Source organism: Macrotis lagotis, chromosome 2 (genome assembly GCF_037893015.1).
Source record: "Macrotis lagotis isolate mMagLag1 chromosome 2, bilby.v1.9.chrom.fasta, whole genome shotgun sequence".
NCBI lineage: Eukaryota > Metazoa > Chordata > Mammalia > Peramelemorphia > Peramelidae > Macrotis > Macrotis lagotis.
The window spans coordinates 114,498,297-114,515,311 of record NC_133659.1 but is presented as its reverse complement, the minus strand read 5'-3'; the positions used below and the strand labels follow the sequence as shown (position 1 = coordinate 114,515,311).

The following is a 17,015-nucleotide window of genomic DNA, read 5'->3' as shown; positions in this document are numbered from 1 at the left end:
ATTTATTTGTATACATTTCTCATCTCCACATTAGAATATAAACTTCATGATGGGAGGAACTCTTTTACATATACATATATATATGTGTGTGAATACACACACACACACACACACACACATATATATATGTGAGTGTGCATATATATCCATATCCCCTACCATGTCTAGCACTAGAGTTTATTAACTATTGAATTTAAATGAACAAAAGTTGAGTGCACACAAGTATACAGTTGGTATTTGTTGTATATAAATTTGGCATATATATTTGTGCATATGTTATCTTTCTTTATTATAACCCCCCCCCACCCACACAATCTTAGACAGTAAAGGCTTGCTGATTAGTTATAGGATAGAGACAGTGGGTTTAATAGTAGTTCATTGAAAAAAACCTGTGGCTTTTTAGCTGTCTATAAATTTAAAATTTGACAAATGTCCAAAAAATCCAATTGTACAAAAAAATCCAATTCTATCTTAATTTATGCTAATAAAAATGTGGTGTTTAGAAGAAAGGAGGCGGCTAGGTGGCGCAGTGGATAAAGCACCAGCCCTGGGTTCAAATCTGACCTCAGACACTTAATAATTACCTAGCTCTGTGGCCTCGGGCAAGCCACTTAACCCCAAGAAGAAAGGAGGCAAGAATCCTGTTGTGTTCCATATAAGTCAAACCACTTTTGAAGTATTGCTTTCCATTCTAAGTGCCACTCTTTCTAAGGGACATTGGCAAACTGAAGCATACCCAGAGGAATGTGGAAGAAGTCCTACATGAGAAAATAGTTGGGGGAACAGGATAGATTTCCTCTGTGAAAGGGAAGATTAAGGGGAGGGAAGACAAATTGCTTTCAGGTATTTGAAGAGCTTATTTTGTATGGCTCCTAAAAAGTAGAACTGAGTCCAATGAATGGAAGACAGAAGAGTGGTTTTAATAAAGTATCTAATGACTATTTAAAGCTATTTCAGCAAAGACCAGATGACCACCTTTCTTGGGTATTAGAGAGAACTCTTGCATTACATTGGAGATTGAACTAGATGGCTTCTAGACTCTTTTTGAATTCAAGGATTTTCCATTTCAATTTTAGAATAGTATTTGTTGTTGGTATTCAGTCATGTCTGACTCTTTTAGATCTCATTTAGGATTTTCTTGTCAAAGACACTAGAGCAGGTTCCATATCTTTCTCTGTTCATGAGGCAAACAGGATTAAGTGTCTTGTCCAAGATCAAACAGCTGGTAAGTGTCTGAGGCTGGATTTGAACTCAGGGAGGATGAGTCTTTCTGATTCCAAGCCCAGTGCCCTATCCACTGTGCTCCCTAGCTGTCCATTTATTATAGAGCAATACAGATTAAATAGGCAGATGCTTAAGAAGATGCCTAGTGCCTTAGTCATCACAATAGTCACACATGATTAGAAAGAGGAGAGAATCATTGATGGTCCTAGAAATGATTTTGTTACCATTAAAACCCAGGCTTCATTCTAATGCCTTTCTTTTTTTTTTTCAGGAATATGAGTGTTTGGAGCAAGAAAACACCTCCCTTCGGAGAGAAATTGGGAAGCTGACAGAAGAGCTGAAGCATTTGAGTGACGTGCTAAAGGACCACGAGAAGATGTGTCCCCTTCTTCACTGCTCTATGAACTTTGTGCCTGTGACTCGGCCTGACCCCATCACCAACTGCCTGCCCAGATGAAACCCAAGGACTGTCCTTGCCACAGGGTGAGGGAGGAAGCTTGATTATTTTTAGCCAGAATAAGAGGCTTCCTGATTATGCCTTTATGGACAAGGCTCTGTGACCAGAACTCGTTACCCATGACATGGTGGGGAAACCCTGATCTGTCTTCTAAAGCTTTGAACACTCAAGTAGATCAGTCTTTAGTTCCACTTTTTTGCCTATTTTGGCATTTAGGAGCTTTCAGCTACCACTCAAATATTAAATGCCTTTTTCCTATTCTATTTAGAATTTGGTGAATAAAAATGATTTTTATCTCTTCTGCAGCATTTCATTTCTCTAGGTTTCTAGCCCCCAGAGAATGTGAATTTGTGTTTTGTTTGTTTTTTTTTCTCTTTCTAGATAAAACCCGTTAGCCTTAACTTCCTTGTTTCTTAGGCAGTTTGATTTCATTTTTGATGCTTTAGTTTGATGTTTATTATCATCTTTCCTATTGTATTTCATCAATTTAGAGCTAGATGAGATCATAGGAAATCTTCTTGTTCAACCTCTCCTTTTATGAACAAGCTTTAAAAAAAATTACAAATGTGAACAAACAACAGTGTTTCCATATACCAAAAGCAAAGAAAAATTATGTATAAAACCAAGAATATCTATTAAGTACAGATTCTCTTATAAAAGTATACATTAAATTTTACATGGTGGTACCAATACTGCCTTGATTGTCTGTGTTCCCCTTTGAATTTCCTTCTCCTCTCTTCTATGTATCATCACCACATAAATATATAAAAATATCTGTATATATAAAAATATCTGTATATATCCATATATATTCATATATATACATATATATATATATATTTACAGATTAAAAATCTGAGACCCACACCTGCATACCCAAGGCAACCTTGATGTAGGACTAACCTATCCCAACTGATGGAGAAACACTTGAAGCTAATTTCCTACTGACATGAATTTTATCTTTGAATACAGAGAATGGTACAACCAAGGAATGGTGGAGAAGAGAGATGTAAGATTTCCCTCCCTATCTGCTTTTCCCCTCTGAATGGAGCAACCAAAATATGTCCTTAGGATGTGTAGAGGCAGCATTTAACTGGTAGTATGTTTGTTGTTTGTGTGGGATGGGGGAAGATTATTTAACAATGAAAAGAAAAAGTATTCAAATAAGTTTCTAGGCACAGGAAGCAAGCAGCTGAAGCTCTATGGGTAACTCAGACAACTTTCATGTTCATAGATGTTCTGGGTAGTTTGGGAAGGAAATTAGAATGGGTGATATATCTGTTATGTTTATGTCTTTCCACAGTTTTCTGGCAGATTTTGATTGTATGAAGTACCTGCCCTAGACCACTGAGAGAAGGGGGAAAGAGGGAGAATCTAGTCATCAAAAGGGCATCTGCCATATTATGATCATTTCATTTCTATGAATTACTACATATCTGATGAAAATAATTGGAGATTTCCCCCATTCTTTTAGGGATATGTTTGAGAAACCCAGATGTTTTTAGCTCCACTGGGCTAAGGATCTATAACCAGAATTCTTTATCTATGAGATGCTGGTGACCCACTCTGAACACTTACTTAGACTAATTTTTTTTATTCATTTTTTCAACATTTCATTTTTGTTAAGTTTTCTCCCTCCAACCCTAGATAGCAATTTATATGATAGAGGTTATACATGTCCAGTTGTGTTACACATATTTCCATATTAGTTATTAGCTGTGAAAGAAGAATGAGAACAAAAGGGAAAAACCTTATGAGAAATAAAAAAACCCAAAAAACAAATTTTTAAAAGAGAAAACATAATGCTTTGATCTGCATTTAGACTCCATAATTATTTCTTTGGATGTGGAAGTCTTTTAGAATTGTCTTTGAGCTAAAGATGGAAATGATGATCTACTCCAGTATCTTTGTCAAGAAAATCCCAAATGGGGTATGAAGTGTTGGACAGAACTGAAAAAAATGATTAAACACACACCTTACATAGATGTAGTACATTCTGCTGATTAATTAGTTCCTTTTCCAAACTAAATGGCTAGGAATTGGGGATTGGAAAAGAGACCTTTCCCTACTCCTCTGAAGGAGTCTCCTTCACAGATAGCTGTAGGCTAACAATATTTTTAACTGCCCGTTTTGAATTGCTCTGAGACATAACTGCCTGGTGATGCTTAGGGTTTATCTATTTAAGCTTTCTAAGGTATGATTCATTTTTCTTAATAATTCCTATTATTCCCCTTCTTGACTCAAATCAGAAAGGTGGTCCCCCCCCCCGTAAAATGGATTAACAATCAGTCTCACTTCTACAGTCAGTTTAACATTAATACCTCACAATTATATTCTGTGACTATATCAAGAAAAAAAGACTAGCAGTTGTTCTACACTGAGACCATGATGTTTCAGTAGATTTTCCTTTTGGTATATTCCCTCCAACCCTAAAGAGAAACACTTAGACATTAAATGACTATGAAAGTAGATTTGAGTCATAAGAAGTTACAACCAATTTTCAGTTCTTAGCATTGCAATAGCTTTTTTTTAATTTGACCTCAGCAAGAGAGGTGAGCCATAGTCCTGCATTGATTACTTGGGTCTAAATGAAATAATTCTTTGTGATTCATTACCACTGACCTAGGATTTTTTTTAAGAAGAATGCAAAAGTTATATAGACCCATAAGAAACTGGATTAGTTTGGAACCTTCTTGGAATTAGGGCCAAGGAGGAGTGGAGAACAACCTTTCAGGCATAGTTTAGATTTGAGACTTTTAGATTTTGCCACTTTATTTATGACCTTCCAATGAGGTTCCAGTAGAACTAAAATTGATATTGGATTCAGAAAACATGAGAATCAAATTCCACTTCAGATATTTTCTAGTTTTTTTATCATTTCACTCACCTCTTTGAGCCTCTATTTTGTTACATGTACAATGGGAATAATAATTTTTATATAATCTACCTTATTTATCTTAAAGAGTCATAGAAATGTGGTTGCCTATTGAATATATCAGCAAATTTATTTGCTTTATTGATTGGTTTTGCTTTTTTCACTTTTTCTTTTTTTTTAATTAATGATTCATTAGGTAGCGGAGTAGAGAAATAAGATTAGAAACATGGTGATCTAAAAACGATATATTAGTAAAAGTAAAGAGAAATGAAGTATACTATACCTGGAGTCAGGAGGTCTTGTTAGAATATATATCATGGTCTATTCAGACAATAATGTTGATTTTTCTCTTCACACTTATAGGGACATATAGGTTCAAAAAGTATTAGCCATAGTTGCACCATTGCTTGTGGGTTTGACTGGGACAAGATAATCTTAATATTCTGACTACATAATAACCGCATTAGACTCATCATATGGACGTGGCGAACAGATTCACATCTCAGGTAGACTCCAAGGCCTTAGAGAATTTTCTAAGAATGGCAAATTTCTATAGTCATTTCTTTCCATGGTATTTCAGGGTTATGAGACCCCTTGTTTGCCAAAGCAGGAGGCCTTAGGAATTAGCCACTAGGTGGCACTGACAGCTACTCACTAGCAGTTTGCACATACCCAACTTGATGAAAGCGCTCTATTGTAGAGTGACTAGAAAGTCAGAGACCTTCCGTCTTTCACATCTACACCTCTTTATAGGATAATATTGAGATGCTTGTCCAGGAATATGTGAATTTTCATATATACATAATGATAATTTTTAAATTAATATTCATTAACATATATATGGCGCTTTAGGTTTTGCAAAACATTTTACTTTATATATTTTTATATATTTTTAGCTTTGGGTTCCCAAACCTTGGCTAACCTACCTCTCTTTGAAGTTTCTTCAGATATGTATTCCAGAATGCTAAATGACACTTCTTTATAGCACAGAATCAATGAATAAGTAAATATGAATTTAGTAAATAATAACTAAAACATAATGAATAATAAAATATAAATATCTGCCAAGTAGCTTGCAAGCTTTCCATTTTCTTAAACCTCAGCAGTCAGTGACTTAGGGTCAATCTGAACATAGGAATTCTAGACATATTCAGTTTGAGTCCTTCCATGAGCAAGCAAAGGAGTGTGAGAACATAATTCTTACAGGTCTCTTGACTCATGCTACCATAGAGATGATGTCATCTAGTGCATGGAAGAACTCTGAAATCTGGGTCTTAGTAAGGGTCCAGAATGGTGGCATTTGGTTTGCTGTCAAACTCAAGAGGGTTCATAGTTTGTCAGCTAGGCTTCTAGATGGCACAGTGGACTTGAGTTCTAATCCAGCCTTGGACACTTACTAGCTATGTGACCCTGATGATTCACTTCACCTCTGTTTGCCTAAGTTTCTTCATCTGTGAAATGGAAATAATAATTACACTACCTCCCAAGGGTGTTGTGAGGGTCAAATAAGATAATGATAATAAAACACTTAGTTTTATATCTGGCTATACAAATATTAGCTATTACTATTAAAGAGATCCTTTGACTTTATCTGGCCACCATTAGCCCCTCATGTAGCATGGTTAGTAGAATTGTCAGCCTGCCTGGGGAAGGAGTAGGGCTACTATTGCTTTTGTGTAGTAAATGCTCTTGGGTTGCAGCAAGAGAGTGGCAAAAATATCTCCTCAGGGTTCTAGGGATAACTCTGAAAGTTTGAAACCTGGTTTTATAATTCTATAACTCCCAGGCTACATTGATAATAGCCCCCAATGATAATGAAACTACATCAATTAGCCAACCAGATTTAATTAGCTTTTAGAAATGGAGTATATCTTATGCTAGTATAAGCTGGTACAGAACAACATCCCCTCCTTACAAAAGTGTGTAATATCCTCTCCCAGAAGTAGATATAAATTTAGGGTAAAGTAGACTTAAGCTAAGATCACACATATCAAAAAGGGGTAACTCGCATTCTGGTTGTGGAAAGTCCTAGTTTGTCCTTCATGGGTTACTCATAAAATTCCCCTTAGTTATGGTGTAACTCTTCTACTGAGCTCCTGGTAGTACCTTAATCTGACTTTCTTTATCTGATTTAGTTTATCCTTAGATCTCAATTTAAACATTGTCACTAGTCAATTATTAATTTCCTGGGGACACTGCTAGGATGCTATTGAAAAAATCCAAATCTTCTGGTCCTCCAAAATTCTTCCAGCCCAAGGCATGGAATGAATCCCTCTACATCTATTCTTATGCTCAGCCTCTACCCCAGTCAGTCTTCATTCAGGATACTGAGAGACAGCAGAATGAAAGTGAGGGGACATTCTATCCACTGGGGATTCAAGTAGGAGGAGGGTTTTTTCATCCTGGAGAAGAGACCATGATGGTTTCCTTATTGGAATATCTAAACCCAAGGTGCATTTTTGTGTATATATGGAGACAGTAATATCTGGGGTAGCTCCTAGAGCAGCATTGGTACAAAACATGATGTAAAAGGAAGAAGGATTATAACCTAAGGAAAGAGCTCCATCCTCTAATACTTATTTCTTCTATTTGTTGACTTTGGTGGAAAGGAACTTTGCCACAATGGATGAGGAACTATTAGTTATTAAGCATGGGAGATCTGTTGTCTTTCATTGTAGGGAGCTAGACTCCCAGTTACTCCTCATCGTCCACAGATCTTAAATCTCAAAACATAGTTCCAACTATGGGAGGAACCCAGAGAGAAATTTTAGACCTTGGACATAAGTAGAAACAGTGCTGTTGCCCAGAGTCATGACCCATGAAATCTGAAAACTGGCAGATTCTTCCTGCCTCTTCTTGAATACATTTATAGGACCATAAATCTAGAGCTGGGAGGGGGGGAGGTAGAGATTTAGAGGCATTTACTCCACTACCCTCAGTTTACCAGTGACAAAATTGAGACTCAGGGAGATTGTGACTTGTTCAAGACCATACAAATTATATACATCACAAGTCAGATTTGAATCCAGATTCTCTGACACCAGAGCCATTGTGCTTTCTAATTATCACACATTTTACCATAGGTATATAGAGAGTCCCTGCTTTCTTCAGAGGAGAAGCCCTACAAGATAGTTATTCTTAGCATCATAACTATGGCTAGATACAAAAGGTCATCAGTGATGGCTCAATGTAATTTTGACAGGAATGCTTCAGTGAATTCCCTGGGATATGCACTTGACCCTGTGTTAACATGTTACTAAATGACTTAGATTTAGTCATGAGTGGTATATTTATCCAGATTTCAGGTGGTGCAAAACTGAGAGAGATAGTAATACATTGGACATCACAGCCAGGATACAAAACATCTTGATTAGTTGGAACAGTGGGCTTAATCTAATAAGATGGAATTCAATAGGGATAAATGTAAAATCTTATACTTGGAATCGAAAAACTCAACTTCACTGATACAAGATGGGGGTGGTGGTGCATGCTGAGATACCAGTTTGTCTGATGAAGATGTAATACTTTCCTGGACTATAAGTTCAATATGAGTCAGCAGTATGATATGAAAGTCAAAAAAAGATCTAATATGTTTGGGTATAGAAAGGTTTCAACTCCAGGAATAAGGAGATGATAATCCCTCTGTACTCTGCTTTAGTCAAACTATATCTAGAGTGTTTAGGAAGAACATAAATGTTCTTCCTAATGTCTAGATAAGGGCAACCAGGAGGGTGGCACATAGAACAAGGTAACCAGGTCATGGAAAGCCCTTGAGTCCTTGCCATATCAGTCAGCTAGTTAGCATTTCAAAAGTGCTATTATTATGTGCCAGTCATTGTGCTGTGGGTGTTGAGGATATTAAAAAAAGACTCAAGAAGTTCACAATCTAGTTCTGTACAAAAATATTTTATTCAGAATGAATTGGAGGTAATCAACAGAGGGAAGGCATCAGATTGAGAAAGTTTACCCTGGAGAAGAGAAGATTCATGCATGATTTGACAGTCATATTCAAGCATTTGAAAGACTCAAATGACAGAAGGATAAGACTTAGTCTATTTGACCTAGAGCCAGGACCAGTAACTGGAAGTCATCAGAGAGCAAATTTAGACCTGAAGTAGGGAAAAATTTCCTATCAATCATAGTCACACTAAAATGGGATGGGTTGCCCTGAGAGATGGTGAGGTCTTATTCATTGGAAGCCACTTTGCAGGGATTGGATGACAAATATAGGCATACCTTGGAGATATTGTAAGTTTATTTCCATACAATAAAATGAATATTATAATATAGCAAGTCAGATGAACTTTCTGGTTTCCTAATGCTCATAAAAGTGATTAAATGTGTAAAAATTTACTGTAATTAGAAAAAATAAAATATTATTTTAAAAAAAGGAGTCCCACAACTGAAAAAAAAGAGAAAGAATTGGATATATAGGATGAATATGAGTGAGCATTTGTGAATAATCTTTTCCATTTATGTGTTCTACACACATATATCACTACCTCCGTTCTTTCTATTTATGCTTATTCTCCTCATGGATATGGTGTGCAGAAGTGATTCCAGGTTTATGGGAAGAATGTTTTATAGCTCTTGTTTTTCTATGTCATCTTCTGACTAATTTGTTCATAAGAAGCACACAGGTCGAGGCTCATGAGGTATATATTTTGATTCTAGGCAAACCCTGCCTCAATTTCCTCAACTGTAAAATGTGAATAATAATAGCACTCACCTGCAAGGCTATTGTGAGGATCAAGTGAGATAATATTTATAAAGTTCTTAGCACATAGTAGTTTCTATATAATTGCTTATTCTCTTCTTTTCCTCTTCCCATAAAGTAGGAGGAGAAAAACTTTGCAGTAGTCAATCCTTGCAGACCAAAGCCTGTCAATGCTAAATTGAAAGAATATTCCAGAGGAAGTATTAAAGGTGATTTTGGGATAGAGAAAGCCAATAATATTTTTAAAAAATCTGAAATGTGTTGAAAATAATAAAGTCCTATTAGGTTATGTGGCAGTAATTTCCCTGAGATTGTTCTAGAAAAGGGAAGATGTTACTATTACTATTAAAGGTAAGATTGATCATAATCTTATAGCTTTTAAATAAAGTTAGTTTATCACTGGAGAAATCTAAATTTGTCTTTAGTTCATGGGAAAGAGCACAACTATTATACTATCAGTAGATAATCTAAGAAGTTTTCCCTTTCTCTGTAGTTCTGCATGTTCTGCCCCTGTACTGATTCACTAGGAAGATAGCCAAGGCATCATCAGAATGGGTAAATGTAGTGTTTTAATTAATTTGATTATGCTAAGTATTTACTTAGTATTTACTCAGGATCACCAAGGTGATCGCTTATTTAAAAAATTTTTTTATTAGAGACCCTTGTCTTAGAGTGAGGGATAACTGGGAATGGGACAGGGTCTGAAATACCAAGGGTAAAAAAATGGGAAGGGAAGGAGGGAGGGGAGTGAGGTGGGAAAGTTTCTAAGAAATATATGAAGTGAATTCTAAAATTAAGTCTTTCTAGGGACTTTGAACATTCCCTCTCCCTCAATCTCCACTGATAAAATACTAAATATTTTCTTTTTCCTCTATCTTCTTCACCTGTTATATCCTGGCTGTGAGAAAACTGCTCCTTGGAGCCAGTAGGACACTTGTTAGAATCTGGTTCCTGGGAAGAGCTGACTTTTACAAATAAGAGTAGATGGGTGACTCAGAGCTAAAATCACCTCCATTAATGTTTTCAGGCTTAAGTCCATTAAAAAAAAATATTTCTAGGTTACCATGGGCAGCTTTTGTGTCAGAGGCCTCACTGACTTATGGTTCGAAATTCCATATAACTCAATGCTAAATTTCTCATTGGGATCTGTTTATCTTAAACCCATTTCAGGGAGTCTTTGCCAAAGAAATTCGACATCATGGGGATCTGTAATCTTCTAGTTATTTGATGGATACAAAATGTGTTATCTGCCATGCAAATGAATCTTAGCAAGTACAAAAACTAAGCCAGAGGGCAAGGAAGGTAGAACTGTTCATCCAGCTGAGATGACAGGCTTTATGAGGAGTCAACCCAGACTATCAATAGAAGGAATCATCTGTCAATGAAACTGCTTTCCCTACAGTGAAATTCATGAGGATTCTTCAAAGAAAGAAAGGACATCCAAATTCTGAAGTTCTGGAGTTGTGGATTGCCTTGACTATTTCCTTCACCACATAATCAATCTACATTGAGTATGTGCCTACACTTCTCCCTCAAACTCTGTGTGTCCTGGCTAATCTTAAGGTAGTTAGGTGGTAAAAATGCATATAACACTGCCCCTGGACCTAGAGTCAGAGAGACTCAAGTTCAAATCCACACTAACTAGCTGTGTATCCAAGGACAAGTCACTTAATCCCTGCCCGTAAAATGAGGATAATCATCACACCTACCTCTCAGGGTTGTTGTGAAGGTAAGATGAGATAAGATTTATAAAGTGTTTTGTGAATTTTAAAGCACTATAGAAATGCTTGCTATTCTATTTTTGCTATGCCATTGAAATAAATGTCTTGATTGATGTTTGTCCTTTGTTCTCAAAGACGACCATGACATCAGGGAGGTGATACACTTGAACTGCATGGGGCAGGGGGTGCTGTGCTAAGTCACCAGCCTCACATTCTCCTCCAGAGCCATCTGGGTCCAGTGATTAGATATGATTCAGGATGACTGAAGATGACCCTGGATGTCAGGCAATCAGGGTTAAGGGACTTGCCTAAGGTCACAGCTAGTGAGGACCAAGTATCTGAGTTTAGATTTGAATTCGGGTTCTCCTGACTCCAGGGCTGGTGTTCTATCTGCTGTCTCATTATTTATAGGAAATGTACCAATAGAGGAACAGTAGTAGAAAACATTACCCACAGGGTTATCCCGAGACCTGGAAATAGCATTGCCCCTCTAGGGATCGAATTATGAGTAGGAGTTGAGAAGTGGAGAGGGGGTGCTACATAAAATCAGTGATTGGAATTATTATACAGCTATGGCCATTATTGACTCTGCAGTAGAGTATCAGTGACAGGATTCATAAACCAAGATAATACTCCTGACCCACCAACCATAAGAAAGGTGTTTCTAGTCTTCCAATAATGGTGTTAATAAAATTCAGTGAACCAAAAAAGGCTAACAAATCTTTCTGTGTTCTTTCACTTCTTAGACCCAATTTCAAGCATTGGTGAGAAGTGGTTGACCAAGGGTAGGCAAAAGACAACAAATTATAAAGGAGTGTTAGTGTAAGGATTGTGAGAAATTATGCCTTTCTAAGACTTTGACTTTTCAAATACATCCTTGACCCAAGTCTACTCTGAAGCTTCAGCTATGGACCGTGTTCATTGTGCTCCTCCTGACTCAATTGTGCTAGCAAAACTATTTGTGAGCCCAGTCACTCATTGTCCATTGGTGTAGACAGTGGATTGTTGCTGTAAAATTCTGTACCTGTTACAAGGGTGGGATTTCTCATTGTAAGAGAAAAAGAGAGGTCTCTCATTTTTCATAGGTCTTCACAATTCACTCCAGTCTAACTGAGAGGCTCAAAGCACCAAGGTATGAGCCCTAGTGCTTCTCTGGGACAAGAGGGTAGTGAAGAGGGTGGGGCAGTCCCATTACATAGGGAACCAGAAATGAGAACAGAAAGGAAAGGTTTGGCTGCAAATATAGATCTAAAAAGAAAAAAAAATTGCAACCCCACCCTGGACCTAAAGATGCTGACTTTATATATATGCTAAACTAGGCAGCTCTCTGTGAACCCCATTTTTATTTCGAAGGGTGGAAATTTGCTTTTCTTTCTTCCCTCCTGCATAAATGTACTTTTTCATGGGAGCATATGTAAGCTTCTTACTTCTTTATGCACATCAGACTAAATACTTTTATGTGGTTTTGGTACTGGGGGGGGAGAGTGGGGACAGGGTAGGCTTTAAAGGTCAGTTTCTTCTTTGCCCATAACCAAATACTTACTGCATATAGTACTATTTCAACGCAATTAAAGATTCAGGGTTTTTTTTTCCCTTTTTTTCTGAATCTGAGTCCTTGGCAATAATCTAAATCTATCTCATTTTAATGTAAAAGAGTTTTTTGGCTCATGTCAGAGTTTTTTAAACCATCACCATAGAGACCTTGTTGGCACATATTGAAGGTATATATTTAGAAAGATAAGATCTGAGATTTGGAAAATCCCATTCCATGCCTCAATCTGAGACTTCTATTTTCATTTGGGAGGGCAGAGAAGGAGGCGGGTCATGACTTAGTGCCCACTCCTCTAATTAGTTGGTCAGCAAACATTAATTAAGCACCTAATATGGGCCAGTCAATGTGCTAGGTGCTGGGACACAAAGAAACTGCTCCCCTTAAAAGTAGTTCCTGCCCTCAAGGAGCTAATAGTCTAATGGTGAAAGGGAATTAATCTGCAAACAACTATATACAAGCATGTTATGTATAGGGATAAATTGGAGATAATATTAGAGGGAATGCATTAAAGTTAGAGAGACCAGGGAAATTTTTCTTGAAGAGGGATTTTAGCTGGGACTTGAAGGAAGAGGGAGATGAGGTGGGAGAGCATTCCAGGGATGGGGGAAAAGTCCTTGAAATAAGTAGTCAGAGGTAGCTAGGTGGTAGAGTGGATAGAGCACTGGCCCAAGAGTCAGGACAATCTGAGTTCAAATCAAGCTTCAGAGAGTTACTAGCTGTGTGATCCTGGGCAAGTCATTCAACCTTGATTATTTCCTCCCCCCTCCTCAAAAAAAAAAAAAGCAAAGAAAGAAAGAAAAGTAGCCAGATCACATAATTGTTAAGAAGAATGGAATAGACTTTTAAGCCGAACAGAAGATTTTATGTTCTGGAAGTAATAAGATATCATTAGCATGTATTGAGTAGGGGATGGGGGAGGAGAGTGATCTGGAGCATTAGGAGATTAATTTGAGATTTGAACGGAGGAAAGACTGGAGTAGAAGGAGACTTGAGGTAGGAAGACCCAGCAGTTGTCTATTCTAATAGGCTAGGACCCCAGAGTGGTAGCAGTATAAGAAGACTGGAAAGAGAGATTTTACGAAGGTAAAATGGGACTTGACCAAAGATTGGCTATAGGTGAATGGGGTGGGAGACTGGGAGATTAGGAAAGGAAGGGGGAATGAGAATGAATTCAGTTGTGAACAGTTTTGAACAACTCCACTTTCCTAATTCCATGATGCATATTGAGTTAAAGTAATTTTAGGTATTTGTAACCTTGTTATATGATATTCTTGGAGAGGGTTCAGTCAAAAGACATTTTTTCCTAGTCACTATAAAGCAGAAGACAATCGCTTACTTTTTGCCACCTTAACCAGTCCCTTTCCACAGAAAATGAGAGAATATTTCAAGATCATAGAACAGAAGATGCAATTTAGGGTAGATTATAGACTTACAGACGTGGCTTCTTTAATTTGGGATTAAGATAAAATCTCAGTTCAACCAAGGAAAGAACAAATTTTTCTTTAGAAGTCTAATCTAAGAAGTCTCTGGGGATATGGCACTAATAATCAAGGGAATTTGGGGTTAGGGCAGCTTTTTTCCCAGGTTTGTCACTTCATGGGCTCTTGTTCCTCATTTTAAATTTTGTGTCTTCTCTCTTTCTCTCTTCCCCCTCCCACTTTCCCCCCACTCTCTTGCTTTTTTCCTTCTCCCCTTCTCTCTTCCCTTCCTATTCATTCTCCCTCTCTCTCTCTCTCTCTCTCTCTCTCTCTCTCTCTCTCTCTCTCTGTCTCTCTCTCTCCTCTCCCCTTGTTCTCTCTCCTATCTTGCTTTCTCATACATTTGTGCTATATTTAGTCCCATAAACTCAGAGGTCTCTCAGCCAATCAGGAGCTAAAACCAGACATATACAACAGCATCGAATTATCCTTCAAGGAATTGTAGAGCTCTTCAGACTAGGGGACCTTAAAGATGTGAAAAGATGCCATACCCTTTGTATTCTACCCTGTTCAGGAATGCTCTATTCATTTCTGGATGCCATAATTTAGGAAAAAAGAAAATTAAGAAAAAATCTCTTTTGACTATTTAGTTTTACTTTAGATAAATTTGAATTTCACTCAGTTTACCCATTTAAAAAAAATCACTCCTTACTGTTAAGGGTAAAAATTCAGAAAACTATAGCTTAAATACTTAGCATTGGCATAAAGAAACATATATGCTTACCTAGAGATGATCGAAAGTTAAAATCCAAAAATCTGTGTGTGTGCACTATGTCTTTGTAACCTGTTTTGAAGAGACCACTCCTTATTAAAAATAAAAATTCAGAAAACTTTAGTTCAAATGCTTAGTACAGGCATATAGAAACATATATGCTTATGCAGAGATGATTGAAGGTTAGAATCAGAAGTTTCAGGTTGAGGAAAGAATCAAAATCCCAGCTCATGCTTTCTCAGGAAAGGTCCTCTTTCTAGGTGACAAAGTTTTACTGTTATTGAGTGCTGAAAGGAAAGAGCATTTCCTAGGAGACTTAAGTCAAATTTATCTCTTTGCCCCAAGTATCTCTTCATGGTTCACTAATGAAGATTAAATTTTAAAAGTTTTGAGAGACAATTTCTGGGTAATTTAATCATTTTATTAATAAAAGATGATCATTTGGTCATCTCTTTCTTAGACCAAAGACCCCTAATGAACTGGTTCATGGTTTATATGCCCTTCAAAGAGCAGAAATACCTGAGGGATGGCAATCAACTTAGGATGGTTAATATAATGAGAGGTATGTGTTATATTAAAATGAAGGTCTTGGATACAAGACTTAGGTCATTCAACTATTGGGACATCAATTTCCTCATCACCTGTTTTGATAATAGGAAAAATCAACCTTTCTCCAGACCAGCTTGAACAACCATAATGAGCAGGAATATACCCATTAGTCTAAATTTAGAATTTTGTTTACTATTTGTTAAGATCTTGACCTGGATAAGTCTTTTTTTTTTTTTTTTAGGTTTTTGTAAGGCAATGGGGTTAAATGACTTGCCCAAGATCACACGCTAATTATTAAGTGTCTGAGGATAGATTGGAACTCAGGTCCTCCTGACTCCAGGACCAGTGCTCTATCCACTGCACCACTAACTGCCCCTTGGATAAATATTTAAGAATGTTTTACCAAACTAGTTGATTTATAGATGAGGAAATACAAAAGGGAGGGAGAACCATGGTCCTAATATAATAATTAATTATTAAACATGAGAGAAATATTCATTTCTCATAGTCCTCCAAACCCCTTCAAAGTCTTCCTTTTCTACCTGAATTTTATCTTAGTCTATCTTGTTTATTAAAAAAGTGCAACTACTATTAAAGTGTCCTTTCCTGGAAAGAAGGAAGGAAGGAAGGAAGGAAGGAAGGAAGGAAGGAAGGAAGGAAGGAAGGAAGACTCCAATAAATAGGAAAGACACTTGATTTCTGCCAACTTTTGACTCTGCATCTAAGTCATCTTTGAATACTCTTCCTAGAAGGCATAGTTGTATTCCCCAATAAATAAGTAGTCAAAGGATATAAATAGGCATTATTAAAGAAGAAACCAGGATTCAGAGAAATTATGACTCGCTTTTGGCCAAACAGCTGTATGTCAAAACTGGGACTTGAAACCATGACTTCTGAATAACCCGGTTATTTTTTCCAGTATACCAAGCAACTTCCTCCCCATGTTCCGAGGGGGCCAAATCTGGGTAATGTGACTCTGGTCTGTGTGCTGGTTAGTTTTTAATGATTAGCTCTCTGAAAAAGAACATATTTTTAAGTTTAATCTTCATAATCTTCATTTTCTCCATCACTTTATTAAATCTAGATAATTGACAGAATAATAAATCAGGCCCTGATTCCTTCTTGTTGCCAATTTACGAGATGTAAATGCTCACACTGAAAATTTAATAATTGGTTCTCAGATCTAGATCAGCCCTGCAAGTCCCTAAGCATTTTCTGCTCAAGTCCTCAGCAGTCTCTTGATTTTCACTATCATGCCACCAATACTCTTGAATGCAAGGTGCTAGATTACCAAGAATAATTTAGAGAAATAGGGATGGGCTCAAGAGGCTGATTATTGTGCATTTAAGTGAAAGAGACTGTATGGTGCTCAATCTCATAATTTTGTCCCTATGAGTGAGAGAGAGAGAGAGAGAGAGAGAGAGAGAGAGAGAGAGAGAGAGAGAGAGAGAGAGAGAATCTTGCTAAATAGCTGCTCAACTTAGAAAGTATTGCCTTCAGATCGAGGAAGTCTTTCCCTCCAACACCAAACCACATCACTTCCTGTCCGTAGTACCACCTGCGGTAGCCCCTCAACCATGGCAAGGTCTTGGGGTTTCCACTGTTGAATCAGTCCCCAATTTTTGTTCAATTACTTCAGGAAGCATGATGATTTCATCACACAGGAAGGAGCCTGTCTTCTCCACTTTCTCTTTTGTGTTGAAGTCCCCCATTCACAGAGTTCCCGTCAT

At 37.2% G+C, this 17,015-nt stretch overlaps 1 protein-coding gene across 1 annotated transcript in view; it reads left to right on the top strand.

Annotated features, from left to right (window-relative positions):
- BATF3 (basic leucine zipper ATF-like transcription factor 3) overlaps positions 1–1,982 on the top strand; it is a 32,429-nt gene extending 30,447 nt beyond the window's left edge. The window contains exon 3 of the mRNA XM_074222626.1: positions 1,496–1,982. Coding sequence (XP_074078727.1) covers positions 1,496–1,681 — 186 coding nt within the window. The 3' untranslated portion in view covers positions 1,682–1,982. The remainder of the gene's footprint in view (positions 1–1,495) is intronic.
- Positions 1,983–17,015: the final 15,033 nt, after the last annotated feature.